This window comes from Sander lucioperca, chromosome 6 (assembly GCF_008315115.2).
Source record: "Sander lucioperca isolate FBNREF2018 chromosome 6, SLUC_FBN_1.2, whole genome shotgun sequence".
Lineage (NCBI taxonomy): Eukaryota > Metazoa > Chordata > Actinopteri > Perciformes > Percidae > Sander > Sander lucioperca.
The window spans coordinates 4,456,431-4,473,088 of record NC_050178.1 but is presented as its reverse complement, the minus strand read 5'-3'; the positions used below and the strand labels follow the sequence as shown (position 1 = coordinate 4,473,088).

General features: G+C 40.0%; 1 protein-coding gene across 2 annotated transcripts in view; it reads left to right on the top strand.

Annotated features, from left to right (window-relative positions):
- Positions 1–16,658, top strand: part of ca16b (carbonic anhydrase XVI b) — a 112,568-nt gene that overhangs the window by 80,287 nt on the left and 15,623 nt on the right. Inside the window, exons 9-16 of one of the 2 annotated variants that reach the window (XM_031287695.2) lie at positions 4,736–4,920; positions 8,224–8,332; positions 8,452–8,501; positions 8,599–9,343; positions 10,160–10,298; positions 11,923–11,961; positions 13,032–13,123; positions 14,997–15,088. In XM_031287695.2, coding sequence (XP_031143555.1) covers positions 4,736–4,920; positions 8,224–8,332; positions 8,452–8,501; positions 8,599–9,343; positions 10,160–10,298; positions 11,923–11,961; positions 13,032–13,123; positions 14,997–15,088 — 1,451 coding nt within the window. The remainder of the gene's footprint in view (positions 1–4,735; positions 4,921–8,223; positions 8,333–8,451; positions 8,502–8,598; positions 9,344–10,159; positions 10,299–11,922; positions 11,962–13,031; positions 13,124–14,996; positions 15,089–16,658) is intronic. The other variant, XM_031287696.2, reaches the window with a different exon arrangement.

The following is a 16,658-nucleotide window of genomic DNA, read 5'->3' as shown; positions in this document are numbered from 1 at the left end:
CACCTGCCAGGTGTTTTTTGAAAGTGCCTGCCCTTTTCCAAACAATTTCCAATGATGGCTTCTCAGATGGTTCTGTGTTAACAAACCATCTGGCACGTCAGGTTAGAGCGAGGTGGTTGGTATTAGCGAATTGAACCCCTTCAGGGTGATGCAGGACCCCCTCCCTTTGTGTTCATGTCTCACTGGCTGATCTGCACTGCACACTGCCCGGACTGGGCTTCTGCAGGCTTTGTGATCTGCTGATCAGTGGTATGAGCTCCATATGAGCACCAATCTCTCACGGAAGTCAGACCCAGGTAGTGCGTAGAGCAGAGCCGCAGCAATTAGCTAGGCAGTGGGAGCACTATTGTCAACAATCTGCTATACAGAAATAACAGACCGTAGACTAAAACCTCTACATGTCCTTCTTTTTGAGTTTATAACACTGCATTCGTACACATCATGTGATTGGTCACACTGATGGAACATAATGCCTATAATATTTAAGATTATATGTTAATATTTCTGAGGGAACAGGATTGTGGTGCAGCTGTAAAATGTAGTTTTAAAATTTTAAGATTCTTTTATGACACACTTATTTACTGAAGTTGAGTAACGCAAATGCAGGTGGCATAAAATTGGTCAAATTGGCTTTAGTTTGCTTCCTTATGAAGAGCTGTGGCCATGTTTATGACTCTGTTTACTATTTACCATTGACCTTTTAATGTATATTGTACATATGAGCAATTTACTTTAGGCATGCAGTATATTTTTTACAGATGCAATTTGTATTTAATGTCATTTGCAAAAACTGCACACACAGGGCACACAGAATAGCGTTGTTCTGAAGATTTTCACATCATGAGTACACCTATTTTAACACACACACACACACACACACACACACACACACACACACACACACACACACACACACAAGTTAATGTGATAGTTATACAGTATTTGTTTTGTGTATCCATACTATGTTTTTTTCACCCAAACTCCTCCGTTTTCCAATGCTATTTTCTTTCTAGTCAAAGATCTTGGGGCTTTAGTGAAAACTATTATTGAGATTTTTTATAGTGTTTTGGGACCAAATTCAGGAAGCTCATCTAACTGCTCAGCCTGGAGACCCATTCAAACATAGACCCAGCTTTTTTCTATTTTAGTAGGGTAAAAATGAAAAAAATCTGCTGCGATTAAAATCACCACATTAATAGGTAATAATTCAAATTTCACAAGATGTCCTGTCAGAATAATGCACGTCATTCTCTCATTGTTACAACACCTTATATCAAAGAATGTGTTAATACAACGCACAGACCTCATGCAAGGCTTGATTAGAGTATTTTTGTTCGTCTCTTTTATGTGTGCATCTTGCAGCCCTTGCTTTAACAGAACAGTACAGGAACTACAGAGACTAATGGGAAAGGCTGCTGCGCCTTAAAGTAGTGTTGTTGGTGTCTGGTGGGGAGAATTGATTGGGAATGCTTGTGATGAAGTTGGAGCACTCTCACAAGGCCGATCAGCAATCATCATTAATATGTGGCACAGCTAAAATAGACCCATACAAATTAAGTTGTGAAATTGCTTTTGTGGCATTATGTCAGTAGCAGAATGAATGTGGACCAGTCTCTCCTGTTTTTTCCGCTTCCCCTACCTTCTGCTCGTTTTCTCTTTGTGTCTCTTTCGCATTTCTATTTTGCTGTGCTAAAATGTAAGAATTCAAATGTAATGGGAGGCGCTGGGAGTAAACAGTGTCAGTCTTATCTTCAGGGGTGACATCTGTCAAGGTTGTGTGAGGGGGGATATGTATCTGCCCACAGTAAATGATGGCATTACTTGTTAATGTTGTGAGAGCCAGGGCCATACCTTGACTGAATGTTCCATCACTGTGATGAGAGTTGTTTGGCTATTAGAGAGGAATAGCTTCTGATGCAACATACAGTTTGCAGATTAGTTTGTGTGCGGCAGATTCATTGTTGGTCCAGTAATAATTAGGGGTGGGAAAAATAATCGATTCTTAGATGCATCGCGATTCTCTCTAGAACGATTTGATGCTCGATTCTGATAAGTTAATAATCGATGTCTCCAGTGACTGAGTGTGACGAGTGACTGAAAGAGAATGGGATAATGGACAACAACTTAGAGTTTAGACAGAATGCAGGCGGAGTGCAGAAAAAAAAACACACAAAAATGGCCAAAAGGAAAAAAGAAATTACATTTTGTATATATACACATGATCTAATAAGACATACATAAAATAATTAGGTTAACATGTTTCATGTTCTAAGAAGCCAAGTATCCACCTTTAAACATGACTGAGCCTCTGACATGGAAGATTACTGAGAGAAGGTGACTTTCACAAGCATGTTTAAGGCTTAAGCATGGAATGACTACAAAATAAAAACCTCAGTAGACAAAACATTTCATTAAAACTTGTGTGTGACAAATACTGTATATGTCAAAATCTAAGCTTTGTCTAGGAAATGATTAGCAAACTCTGAGTAGCAAACTCAGATTTATATGTATATTTTTAAAAATCACGCATTGGAAATTGTTGCATCGAGATGCATCGATATCGCTTTAGAATCGAATCGTTGGCCTCTGAATTGGAATCGAATCGTGAGGTGCCAAGAGATTCCCACCCCTAGTAATAATGCCAAGAAATATATGTATATATAGGGCAGTATTTACTTTGTTTGTGTTTACTCTAATACTGCATTTCTGCATGTGTAAAAACAAGCTATCAGCCTGTGCTTGCAGGCCTTTTTCTCACGACTAGACCAAATTTAGCATACCACTGTTTAAAATATGGTAAAGTGGTCCATGGGGCTGCAACCAACTTTTGTTTTCATTATTAATAACTCTGTTGGTTATTTTGTTAATTAGGTGATTAATTGTTTTGTCTATAAAATGTCAGTAAATAAATAATGAAAAGTGCCTTGAACTTGCTTGTTTTGTCCGACTTTAAGTACAAAACCGTTGTATCTAGCCTACCATTTTATAAAACAGAGAAAAGCAGAAAATTCTCACAGTGCAGAAACTGGAACTTGAAATGCCGTTTTATTCAATATTAAATAAATGAATAAATAAATATGCCTATGATACATCTTGAAATAAATAAATGAGGCAATCAATATACAAAATAAATGTAAATATATAAATGAGTCAATATATGGTTGGGAACAGACAATCGTTTTTTTAACTGCTTGCTAGTTAATTTTCTCTGTCGACTAAACATCATTAACATAGTCTAATATTATATTACATATTATATATATCTGATATATTAACAACCATCTTGGATAAATTAAGTTTATAATTAATACAGAGACATCATGTTTGCTCATTAGTAAAACACATGTAAGAAAAGATCGTCCCAATTATTGTGAACACACTTAACAGTGTTGTATTTCAAGGTGCCAAATAGGTGGTATTTAAGGCAGGCGATATAGACAAAACCAACAATCATTTTTGACCAAATACCACGATATTGTATGGTTATCTATTGATGCTTTCACAAAATATTTACACAATAGAATTTTGGATAAAATATCATCAGGAATGTGGATATAATGTGTAGGTGGGTGAAGGCAAATAATAAAAAAGCTAGAGCAGTCTAGTAAGTTCAGAAAATGACATCACTTTACTGTAATGCAGCCTCTAAAACCAGAAAAAAACATTTATTATTTAAATCTAAGACGATATTTAGTCTCATATCACGATATGAGTACAATATTGATATATTGCCCAGCCCAGTTGATGGTGAAAAGGATAATGGCTGACATGATGCTAATGATGCAGGCAGTACAATCATTATGTCTTCAGCTGTTATTAAGAGGCTGCTTATGAGCTGCCGAAGTTGACAACGAACATCCGACAGGTTATAATGCATTTCACACCTTTCACACCTCATCAACACCCAAAGACATTCTTGCTATTGTGTGGGTTTTTCCCCCTGTGCCCTCCTGTGACTTATTTCCTCCCACCCTCTCTCCCTTTCACATATCATGGTGCTTAATTTGCACCATAGCTTCACTTTGTAAATGGAGAAAACGTTGGTGACAATTTCAATTTGACAGAAACCCTGTGTGCACATAATCAGCTGACACTGGTTTTGGTACTGATTGCTGTTGCCCTGATGTGCTGAAAAGCATGTCCAGATTTTCCCTTACTCATACTGACAGATCCCTGTGTAAATATCCAGGCTGCAGCCTACACTGCCACCTTGAGGCTGACTTAGACGTTTCCTTTCATCCTCCTAATGCATACTGTTTAAGCAGGAACTTGTAAATTGTGTGTGGGCAGGAAGTGGCGGTATTATCTCTACTACATGTTTACCACAGCACCCAGCTGTTTGCTATTCTACCTGGAATCTTTTTCAGTGTTGTGTCATTAAGAGGACACTGACAGCTGAAGTTGTACCTGTTCCCATTCAAGCTTCCAGGAGTGTCTTTTGTTATTGAGTTTCTGTATTATTCTATATATTATATATTTTACTCAAGTAGAAATGGCTTTGAGTCAAGTCAGCAGCAGACAATAATACAGTAACAGGCTTGTTAAAAGGCAACCTGCATTCTGCCCACACACATCAACAAACACAAAGACATGTGGTCAAGCAGTCCTCACAACACAGCCTTTCATTTTTCCAGCTGCATTCAAACGGAGGAAAAAGTGACATTATCTCTTATTCTTTTCATGCTGTTTTTTTTTTTTTTTTCATCTTACTACCCTCTACTTTTTGGTCTTTCAGTGTGCAGCAGTGCCCCAGTAAGCATGAAGATCCAGCCACTGAACCAGACAGCATTGATGGTGAGCTGGGAACGCCCTTTGACCGTCTACCACCCACCCATCACCAGTTACATGGTCTCTTACAGCTGGGTGAAACGTGATGTTGCTGACGAAAAGACCTTCACCAAGACTGGGGACCAGAGCATGGTGTGTATTATTATCAACTGTGACTAACAACTTCTCATACCAGACCCAAGCAGTTTTTCAGAATTGTCTCGTAGATGAGGTTTAAACATCTCTGATTGGTTTGCAGAGCCTACGATGTATGTGATAGAGGGTGGCTGGATTAGTGACAGTGTGTATAGGAGGAGACAGGTTGTGATGAACTCTGCGCGTGGCTGTTGGTTGATATGAGGACCCCAGACAATCCCCTGTCACTCACCTGTCTCAGAATAGACATGTAGGACTGTCGCACAAACTGACAAGTCTAACTGATATATGTAATGTTTTGGCAATCCGCCTGTGGCCTTGTCTTAGTTTAAGCATTTGCCATTGATTTACTTTAGTCAGTGATACAAGTCAGTATAGGCTCAAAGATAACTTATAGCAACAAGTGAATCAGATCACAGCAATATAAACCAAATCATAGTTTTATTTTATAGTGCTCATATTATGCTCATTTTCAAGTTCACAATTGTATTTATAGGTTGTACCAGAAAAACATCATATTTTTGTTGTACTGCACATTGCTGCAGATCCTCTTTTCACCCTGTGTGTTGAGCTCTCCGTTTTAGCTACAGAGTGAGGCATCTCACTTCTGTTCCATCTTTGTTGGGAGTCGCACATGTGCAGTACCTAGGTAAGAACAACTAGCTAATCAGAAGTATTATGGCGTGCCATGCTAGCAGCTAGGCGAGGATTATAACGTGTGTTACAAAGTGACGCACGTTCATCACGGAAGTGAAGGCTGGACTACAATAGAGCTGTTTGGAGCAGTTTGTGAACAGTGTTTTCTGTTGGAGATGGTAAATACCTTTGGGGTGGACTTTGGGCTTTTTTCACTTTGTAAACCTATAACATGCACAACAAAGATATATAACACAATAAGGGAAAGGGAACAAGCCAAAAAGCATAATATGAGCATTTTAAGGGGACAGTTTACCCCATATCATCATCATCATCAATCAAATTACCTGTAGTGCTATTTACAGTTTCAATCAAGATTGCTTTGGTGTGAGTGGCCCAGTGTTGGAGACATCGGCCGTAGAGATGTCGGCTTTCTCTCGAATATGATGGAACTAGATGGCACTCAGCTTGTGGTACCCACTAAACATATCACCACTACTCATGGACGAGAGGCTCGTGACTAAATGTAAACATTAATAGCTTCCACTACAGGCTCAGCTGAGGAGGACAAGCCTCTTATCAATTAGTTACCTGGTCATGATTTCTGGAAATAGGCATTTCTGTTGAGTTTTTTCAAATGTAATTTTTGGCGCTTTTAACACCACAACCCGAGTGCCATCTAGTTCCATCAGATTCGAGACAAGGCAGTCATCTATACTGCTGATATCTCCAACACTGGGCAACTTGGACCAAAAAAGGTAAGAGGAAAAACATGTCATTTTTATTTGGAGTTGAACTGTCCTTTTAACAATTTGAAAACCTCTTTGAAAAAAATCCTGTTTTTGTTAGGCATTGGAGTTAGCTCTTTGAACATAAACTGTCGTCTTTTAGCAACCAACACAGGCAACTGTGCAAATGTAGCCCTTTGGATCTCAGTGAAGTTTTTGACACCAGTGTTCACACAATCTCTCCAACACACCATTAACAGAAAATAAAATATATCCACGCCCTGCAGGAGGTTACACCTACAGGGCTGTTCTTTTTCCACACTACATATTCTTCTCCCTGGTCACATATCCTTCCATTTGAAGGAATCCGACACCCAACTGTGCACCTCCTTCAAAGCCCACTGACCCCCAGCTGTCTTGACAGTCTGCATGGCTGCCTCTTTAGTTATAAACAGTGCAGGGGCAAAACACTCACCCACTGGTTCAGAGACCTGGCATCTGCTCCCTTGTGGCAGTACCACCTCCAGCATGCGTTACAGTAAATACAGTTGTCAATGTCATGGATGGGAAGCTGGTGAGGGATCATCCGAAATAAGAGACACCTTCTGTTTAGCAGTTAAACTTTTTGAAATGAACAACATAAGCATATTCATAGATTCTGACCGAGAGGAGGGGTAGATATAATTTCAAGATTTTTTTTTACCCAGGTTGAACTATTTTGTGGAAATACCATATCAGACATAAATTATTATCCCATGCGGTTTTTCTTTATCTCTTAAAACCTGCCTGGAGCTTAGATACTATGGACAAGCAGGTTGAAATGAATACACAATCAGGCTTCCTGCAGTCAAGAACTCCCTCACAAATGAAACTAATACTATCCTCAGCTAGAGATAAATTAACATTTATTTAATTCATTTAACTCCTGCACCCCTCTGAAATCAATGTCTCACTCGCAGCATGTCCAGAAACCTGCCACAACAGTTCTATCTGATGTTAAACATAGAAACCATCTCACCGCAATTTCAGTCTCCCCGTGCTGTTTACCTGCTGCTCTCGGCATCCTCCAGCTACATTTACTGACCTTTTAGCTCCTCATCAGCCATACTGCTCCCTGAGGTCGACTGGCAGAGCTGTCGTTATCTCTACAGCCCAAGTCTTCATTTTCTATATTCTGTAGTCTTGGCATGAGGCACGAGCATTCTCTGTTAACATCCCCCATTCTGTGATATAACTTGTTTGAGAAGCTTAGGTAGAGTAATTTCTTAAAACATATATTTGAAACCATGAGACTTGCTTGGCTTCTTGCTGTCTTTAACAATAATCATATTGACGTTTTTTCAAAGAATGGATTAATTATTATTTACATATAATCTCTCTATGTTCTGTTTAAGAGCTTAAGTTAACGTTGTTATTCTACATGTATTGCAGATGGTTGACTGAAAGAACGATTATTGTTCCCATGGGGTGCTCTATATGGTTACACTCCAATAATACAATACAGTCGATCAGTAGCTTTACTGACTGAGTATTCTCTCCACTTCTCTCTCTGCTGTCAGTCTTTCTTATTTTGCCCACTTCATTTCCATTTCAATTTTCAGCTTCTATCTCTGGACACCTTTTTATCTGAATTATTTTCAAGAAAAACTAGCTCTCCAACATCAGAGGCAGTCACCCATCCGTTTTCAGGGCCATTTTAATACAAGTAAAGCCATCTTGAAAGTGCACAACACAATTAAATTAGGCAGAAAATTAGGTTTAAACTGCATTAAACTTGTGGGTCATGCACTGTTGACAGAACAGTGGCTTAGCGTAGTATATTTTAATTTTGGGATTAACAGCGTCCACAGTTTGAAATGTATTTTCATCCATTCAAACATTATTTACAACAAGTGGTCTTAAGTGCGTACGTATATGTGCATCTTTTCTTTTGCAGAAAGCCGTCATCACTAATGTGTCCACTGACGTCCTGTACCTGTTCAGAGTGCAGGCAGTATGTCAGCATGACCTGCGCAGTGATTTCAGTCAAACACTGCTGTTCAGAGGTACCTGGTCGAAACCATCCAGCCATCGAGTCATTATGTATTCTTAAAGAAACACTTATTTTGCACGTCAGACACATAAAAATGTTTTTTAAATGCTTCCTTGTCTTTTTGTTTTTCAGCTAATACAACAAGAATATTTGAAGGGTCTCGGATTGTGAAGACTGGGATGGTGAGTTGAACAGAAAATGGCAGTGGACATTTCTTTTTGTTAGAAACATTCATGTACTTCTGTTGGATAACCACTTTTCTCTGTCTGTGTCCATCAGCCCACAATTTCTCCAGCATCCTCGGCAGACATGGCTCCCATCAGCTCTGGTTCCTCCACTTGGACGTCCTCTGGCATCCACTTCTCCATTGTCTCTATGGCAACAGGGATGGGCCCCTCCTCTAGTGGCAGCCAGGCCACAGTGGCATCAGTGGTGACAAGCACCTTGCTGGCAGGCTTGGGCGTGGGCGGAGGGGTCATTTCTTCTTTGCCCAGCTCTGTTTGGCCCACACAGGTGCCCCAAGCCACGCAGAACCCCACCCGTCCATCCGTCCCGCCTCCAAAGTCTAGCACCGAGCAGGCAGCGCCCCAGGGCTCCGAGACAGACACCCTGTCTGAGGAAAAGCAGGCTGAACGTGAAGGCGAGGATGAGGAGAAAGAGAAGGAGGAGGAGAGAGGAGAGCAGGAAGAGGGAGAGGATGAGAAGAAGAGAAAGAACAAGACTGCTCCTGGTAATGATGAAAAGCAAGCCAACAGCACTGTGGCAGAAGAGCCTTTAATCCCCACCCCCGCATCCACAGCCAAAGAGAAAGGAGAAGGGAAGCCTACGGTCAAAGGCACCACAGTACCCGCAAGCACCAGTGACGATCAGTTGGTCAACGTAAAACAGAAACCCACAGATGTAAATGCAGTCTCCACTCAAGAGGCTGGTAATGACACTGCAGAGATGCAGATTCCCCAGAGTTCCACAGTGTCTCCAAAGATCAGTGATGGCAAGAGTCTCTGGCCTTTCTCTGTCCACACTGGTGAGCAGACCTCTTTCTCCCACACAGATATGACACAATATTGCTTGTTGTCCCTTCCCAAACGCTATTTCTCTTGTTGTCAGCTTTCATACAAGGCAAGATTTCTCTCCGATGCAGAATTCTGTAATCACTACCAACAGTTATGGAGAGCAATTTAGCACAATAAATGAATTGATTTAAGAAAGTGACTAAACTGGTTACCATTTCAGTCAAGGATAAAGCTCCAGGCTTTTGTATCACTACAACATAGAGGTCTGGAGGCAGAAATAAACCGTCTGCCATCGGGGTTCTGCCTCGAGCAGTCCCTTTAAGCATATTTTGAAAGAGTTTGCTTCAGGGGAGAGCATTTTTGAAGATGTCTTTTGCCAGATTCTTTACTCTTACAATGTTTTATGTCAGTGATCATGTTAGTGTCTTTCACATTGATTGAAAGCTGTAATCAGGCAGTTAGTATTCATGCTACTCTTTTGGCCCATGCTGGTTTGGTTTAATATTCTTTTAATGCCATTAGTGGTAAAGTTAACCATCCCAACCAGGACCCCTTCAGGCTGAATAATGACTGGCTCGCTCTACATTTTACTTACTTATAGGTTTATTCTTAACTAAGAGAAATATTTAGCTCAAACCAAGCTTAAGTTGATTTTAGATATACAATAGTGAACATTTAGAATAACAATTCCTGACTTTGGCAACTACCAGTGGTAACATCAAAAAATACACTTTGGCAGACATCACAGCGTGCTAATATACCCCTGCCCAGAGTGAGTCAGTAGAATATGTATAGGCATGTATTAATGTGCATGTGTTACGTTCCAGACCGGACCATCTTGTCCAACGTGACTCGAACCCCTCACCCGGGGATGAGCAGGATGGTGTGGATCGTCCCCTTGGTGGTGGTGTCTGCTCTCACTCTGCTCTGCCTCATAATGCTACTGATTGTGATGGTCTACTGGAGGTGAGTTCAATATACCTAACCTCATTCCTGATGGCACATTTTAGTTATAAAATGGTTTGGTAGAACAATAAAATGTCATTACATCAAGTGCTAATACATACAGAAATGCCTCATCTTAATAAGGGTATCCCTGATACCTCCCTCAGGGGTATGAATAACTAGCTGCCCCTCACCCACGCTGACCCCACCCGTACATTTTTTCACACTCACATATCGGGTTAAGTGACAATTCGCATGCATGTCTGGATTTTCTAGTTAGTCTGCTCCACATTCAGACCCATCTACTTTAGATTCGTCTGTTTTATCTATATGTATGCATGTATGCGCATCAATCTCAAACAGTCTGTTAGCAAGACTGCCTTCCTCCCTGCATGTTATACCTCAGGCCCATCACCCACCTGGGTGAGGGTCAGGAGACCTGAAGGCCCTGCAGAGCCAGCAGGGGTCCCAGCTGTGTCTTCATCTGCTGGGCTGAATTCCAGCCACTCTTTTGGAGCCCCAGTAATTACACAGACCAGGCCACATGTGGGATGGTTAATGAGTTACAAATAGCACTATAGGCTATTTACTGTGTTTGAAGGTTCTGCTTCTAGTTGGGTGGCATTTTGTTTATTTAAAGTCTGAGATTTATTTTTGTCAATACTTGAAATGGGTTAGATGCTTTTTTATAAATTATGTTTAACAGAGTGAGATCACTGCAGCAAATGTTTATTGACCAACAACACTTTACTGTGGCATTTTGTGATGTCGGATAATATAAGAGCGTGTTATAACTAACAGCCTGGTTATTAGCTCCATAGAGGTGATCAAAAAACAAGACAGTCGAAAGCAAGACAATTAGCGGATTCAGTCGGTGGATGGATTACTGAGAGTTGTGGTATTTGAGTAGAAGAGTAGGGTAAGCTTTGAGATTAGACATGGCCATCACAGCTGTTGTTGTGACAACTCTTGCCAGTTCACAGACAATGCCTGCTTCCCCTGGGGAAAAGACCATGATGAAAGATGAAATCAACCAATTCACTCTTCATGCTCCGTGTAGTCTCTCTTGGTGACAGTGCAGCCAGTGAGTTTCTCTGCTCACAGATGTTTTCATATGTTCAAATGTGTATTTAAAAACATGATCAGTTGACAATCTTTTGAAGTTTGACGTCTTATTTTTAGCTTGTTCTTCTTTTTTGTTAGTCTAGGTAATGTCTACAATGGAATTAATTGCTGGCGTTACAGTACACATCTGGAAGCCTCTGGGGCTCGAAGTGGTTGTCGAAAACTCACAGATGTTCAACTGAGAAAAAAAAAAGTGTTGAATGGGATTGCTCTCTTCACTGACATCTATTCAGAAAGCCTATTTCATCTCAGTTTCCATTCCCCCAAAGCAAACTATTTTTCTGAGATCATGGGATAGAATCAGAGAGGAGGTGTCGACTATGCTGGTTAGTTAGCTACACCACATCTGCACCCACAGAGAGCCATTGGATAGGCAGGCTGTGACGCAAGACGGGGGAGCTCTCCCCCTTTCAGTTTTTCACCCTCCCCTCTCACTCTCTCTCTCTCTCTCTTTCTATATGTTTTAAATACAGTTCAGCCTTTTTATTTTTCTCTCTGCTTTGCTTTATCTTTCTCAAAGAATGACAAGCATCTGCTCCCTCCTCTGCATCAAGTACAGGTAGGATTAAACTAGGGAATGCTAGCAGTGGGATGAAACATAGGTCTTTTGTTTGCATTCATTAGTATACATTGTGTGTGTGTGTGTGTGTGTGTATGAGGAGGGGGTGGAGGCTGGAGAGGATGTTCAAGGTGTTCAGGACCTTAAAAAAATCCCTCAATAACAGTTTCTGTTTTTCTTGAGCTTTCTAAAAAGTGAGGCGCTAGATTTTTTTAAATGTATTTCTTCTATTTAGATAACATCTTACTAATCATGTCATAATGTGCATTTTTGATGTGCTCAATGGAAGGATGTATTTAATGTGAAACCTTTAATTAATCTTTTTACAAAGCTTTAATATCCCCAGAAAAAATTTGGATATTCTCTAAAGAGCTTGATCAGAATTCAGCATTGATTTGACAAGGTTTATAGATTTAAAGTCTGTGAATTTTGGACCTTGAACTTTGTAAAAAAAAAAAAAAAAAAAAAATTGGGATTGATTGTCCAAGAGGGGGCACAACAATTTTGGCTTTCCAAACAACAGGAATTACCCATGCATAAGTGATGAATGTCAAAAGTGTCATCTGCTCTCGAGACTAAACTTTGTCAATACAAGTTTTCATATGAATATATGTGCATTGAGCAGCAGCTGCTGGCATCAATCACGCCCAATTTTTCCAGAAAAAGGGCCTTTTAAGGGGATTTTGTTTTCATCAAAGTGGAGTGGGATCTCTTGAAAGTGGTGTGTGTTGTTGCCCCTAAATAATCTGTGTTTGCATTAGTTGTCTTCAGTTTGAGTAAAGTGCTAAAGTTGGCGCTGCGCTGTGTGTCACTGCGAGTTGTTTACCTGTTCCCTGTAGTCAGCTCAGACTGTTTCCAGGAGCTGCTCACTGTCAGCGACTCTGTGTGCGATCAGCTGTGACACTCACTCTGGGGTTTTCATTAGCAGTTTTCTGCCGTTCCTTCTCATGTCATTCTATTCAAATTTTAGATGCTGACGTTGACAGACCGGATCTGAGAACAATGCGATAACGACTCCCTAATAGACTTTACGGTGGCATCTCTCTGTTCTTCTCTCTCTGTCCCTGTAGGAGATTTTTCCAGACAGCTCACTTCTATGTAGAGGAGAGCAGCTCTCCCCGGGTGGTGGCCAATGAGAATATACCAATCATCCCTATACCAGGTAATCTGTATTTCATTCAATATGTGATATTCAAATATCCATAATTGTATGTCAAAGTATACTTAGGATTCACTTTGTTGCACTTTTCTAGATCAGTGATTCCCGACCAAGGGTACTTGTATTATATGGTACTTGTTCACCCCAGGGGGGTATTCTGCAATTGCGTTGGCATACGTGGAAAGATTATGAAAGTACAGGAGCTCAAAAAAATGAAATAAAAAAAAATGTAGTCAACTATAATACCAGAATGCAGTGTTTAAGAGTGTGTAAAAACGAGTTAGCAAGCAAGCAAAGAAGCTTAAACCGTATGGTAAAAGTAAAATATTCAGTAGATAAGATGAATGTCTAACATAGCTAGCTAAATGTGATGGATAAACAGTTTTAAAAGTTACCTGAAAGTAATAGATAGATTATTACATTACTTTTAGCTGTCTATTTTAAACAGCTGAAATAATTAGCTTAAATCAATAAAAATAGTAAGTCTTAAAGTAATGGGTAGAGGGGGTACTTGAGTTAATTTGACTTTTGGACATGGACAAAAAAGAGTGATTTTTAAGACTGACACTGAGTACCAAAAAATGACAAAGGAATCTCGACTTAGTGGTATATGTCTGCTGATACAGGACACATCCACAAGCAACCATTAACTGTTTTCAAATAGTTTTACTTTACCTTGATGTCTGCATTAGCACAGTTTCTGCCCAGTTACATATGAAATGACTCTGAGAGCACCTCTGTAGGAATTGTGTGACTGGCTTTTTGTTGCCTTTAATGTCCCAAGCAGCAGCGCAGTGGCAGCTAGTCAATATCAGACTTTACTTTCACAGTCGCTTAAAGCTCGGGGACATTTCAAGGCTGTAATGTCACAGTTAAAGATCACAGTATTGACTCCACATTCATTAGGCTTTTATTGCTTGTCTTTTTCATTCTTTATCCCATTCTTTCTTCTTCCCTTTTTCTTTCTGTCTTCTCTTTTTCCCTTTACTCTCTTGAAAAACTGTGGCAATTTTCTTACAGCACAAATTCTGCATGACTGACCATGTAGTTAAATGAAGTTGAACATGTGGAAGACATGAAATTCATAGAGCAGTGGCTTTATGGGCTCAGAAAAACCATTTATATTGCACATAGTGCTGTGGGACATGCATACCTATGTACAGTTTTATATCCCATCAAGGAAAACTGGGCCTAATCAGCCTTACTTCATTTTAATTTCTAGCTACTGAAGCTACAATTTGCCCAGAACCATTTTGATGAACTGATTAGACTGATAAGTGACGCTTGACACTAATACAGGGGAGGACATTTTAATAAATGAACATATTAACAATCCATAATTCACCTCTACGCTGTAACCACTGAGGCAAGTAAGAGCCCTAAAAGCCCCAGCTGCAAGGATGTATTAGTAAAGACATTTGCCAGTATCTGCAGCAATGACAGCTGGGTCCCCTGCACTATTGTCCAAGTGTGATGGTGACCAGCATTATCAAAGATCCCTCATGTGTGATTTGGGGCTGATTTGACTCAGATGAGACAGATGCTCCCTCCCATAAATGTTCAAAATACCAAATCTAGATATTTATGAGTCTAGTTAAAACCAGTCTGTTCAGTAAGGGATCAAAAAGGATCAAAATGTAAAGTTATCTTCTAATCTTTTCTTTAACATTACATTTTTACATTTGCTGCCTGGTTGTATTAGAATTTTAAATGATAAATCACATTGGTTTCCGTGTGTTTATTGCCAACACTCTCACACGTGTACACACATTCTCAGAATACATGGTGGCTAGAAACCAACCCTAATTTTGCACTACGAACACCACATTAATGAAGTAATGGGCACTTTGCTAACTGTTCTGTGTTTGTCCTGCAGATGACATGGAGGCCATCCCCGTAAAGCAGTTTATTAAACACATCATGGATCTCTACAAGAACAACCTGCAAGGTTTTTCTGAGGAGTTTGAGGTATACTTTCAACGCCACTTGAATGATGATTTGTTTTGAAGCCTTGTAAATCTTTGCTGTATAACTAATGGTGTTTTTACAATGGAGTTGGGTTCAGTTGGTCCGTACGGAAGATAGGAAGATAAACAGGTACATTGTTGCCTTTTAGTTCCGCTCTGCTTCATGTTCACATTGACTTATTATAAACTAACGAAGAGGAGTAGACAGAAGGTCACATAGACCGACAGGTAACTCGTTGATTGGGTAGTTTTGGCAGCTGTCATCCTGCATCATCAGCAGTATAGCAAGTCATGCAGCACTTTACTGTGACTCACATATTTATTTATGTTCTCTGGTGTCCCAAAGAGCTCATAAAGAAATAATTGTTAATGAGCATCGTCATAAATTGTGTTGTTGGTTTGTACATTTCACTCAATCTTTATTGGCTAGATTGCTTTTCTTGACAGTCCACAATCAGCAGATGAATTCATTAGTAGTTTAGCTTTTGAATGATCTAATTGACCTGTCTCCTATCATAACATCCAGTGGGTGTTCTGTTTTGCTTTCACACCACAAACCAACCTCAGCACAGTCTGCTTGGAGGCAAACCGAGACCCCCCTTTTCAGGTGGTCTTGGTCTGGTTGTTTGGGCCGCACCAAGTTCTAATTACAGCTTTCACACCAGCCTTAACACGCCAAACAAAACAGGCAAGTGCACACATTTGTTAGAACTGAACCAAACAGATAAGGTGTAAAAGCACAATAAGATCTCAGAAAATATACAAGTACTATTGTCTTGTTTTTGTTCTGGTGTTAAGTAAGATAGAGCAATTATTCAGCACTGTTCATCTCCCCTCTACTGTACACATGTTGTCTGCAAGTGGGCCTGGGTCTGAACAGCGGTTAGAGATTACTTTATGCATGCAGCATGTGTTTGTGTGCAGGGTTGCTACTTTTGAGCAGATGGTTGAGAGAAAGACAAAGAGAAAGATCAAGAGAGACGGAGGTTAATTAGAGAAGGTCTGTCTGCTGGGTGACTGGATGGGAACACATTCTCTGTGTAACCAGGTTAAGAAACGAGGCAAAAGCTTCAGCCCCAGAGGATTCCTTCTAATTGGGGTCATTTGATGTGGAGCTTGTGTGCATAATTTTCAAATGCATCACAATGAAGCTGTGTTAGAAATGATTGTTGTATTTTAGGGGGTTGGTGCAGTGTGGTGTAGTAAAGAAGAGGAGATGAAGGCTGTCTTACTGGAGGCCTGAGTTCAAGCACTAGTGGCAGTAAGAATCTGTTCTCCTGGAGTGTCCTTGACTGAATCTCTGGTTATGTTATGCAGTTTATCCTTAGTTTAATCTACTGTAAGTTTGAAAAAAAGGAAGAAACTTTTCCCTGTAAAGACCATTTTTTTAAATTTCTTTTTATTATTTTATTTAACCTTTATTTAACCAGGAATATACTCATTGGTATTAAGAATCTCTTTTACAAGAGTGTCCTGGCAAAGACAGGCAGCAGCACAATTAACAGAGTTTCAGACATAAAACATTTAATAATTCACAATGAAAACACATAATAAATTACAGGATCATAAAA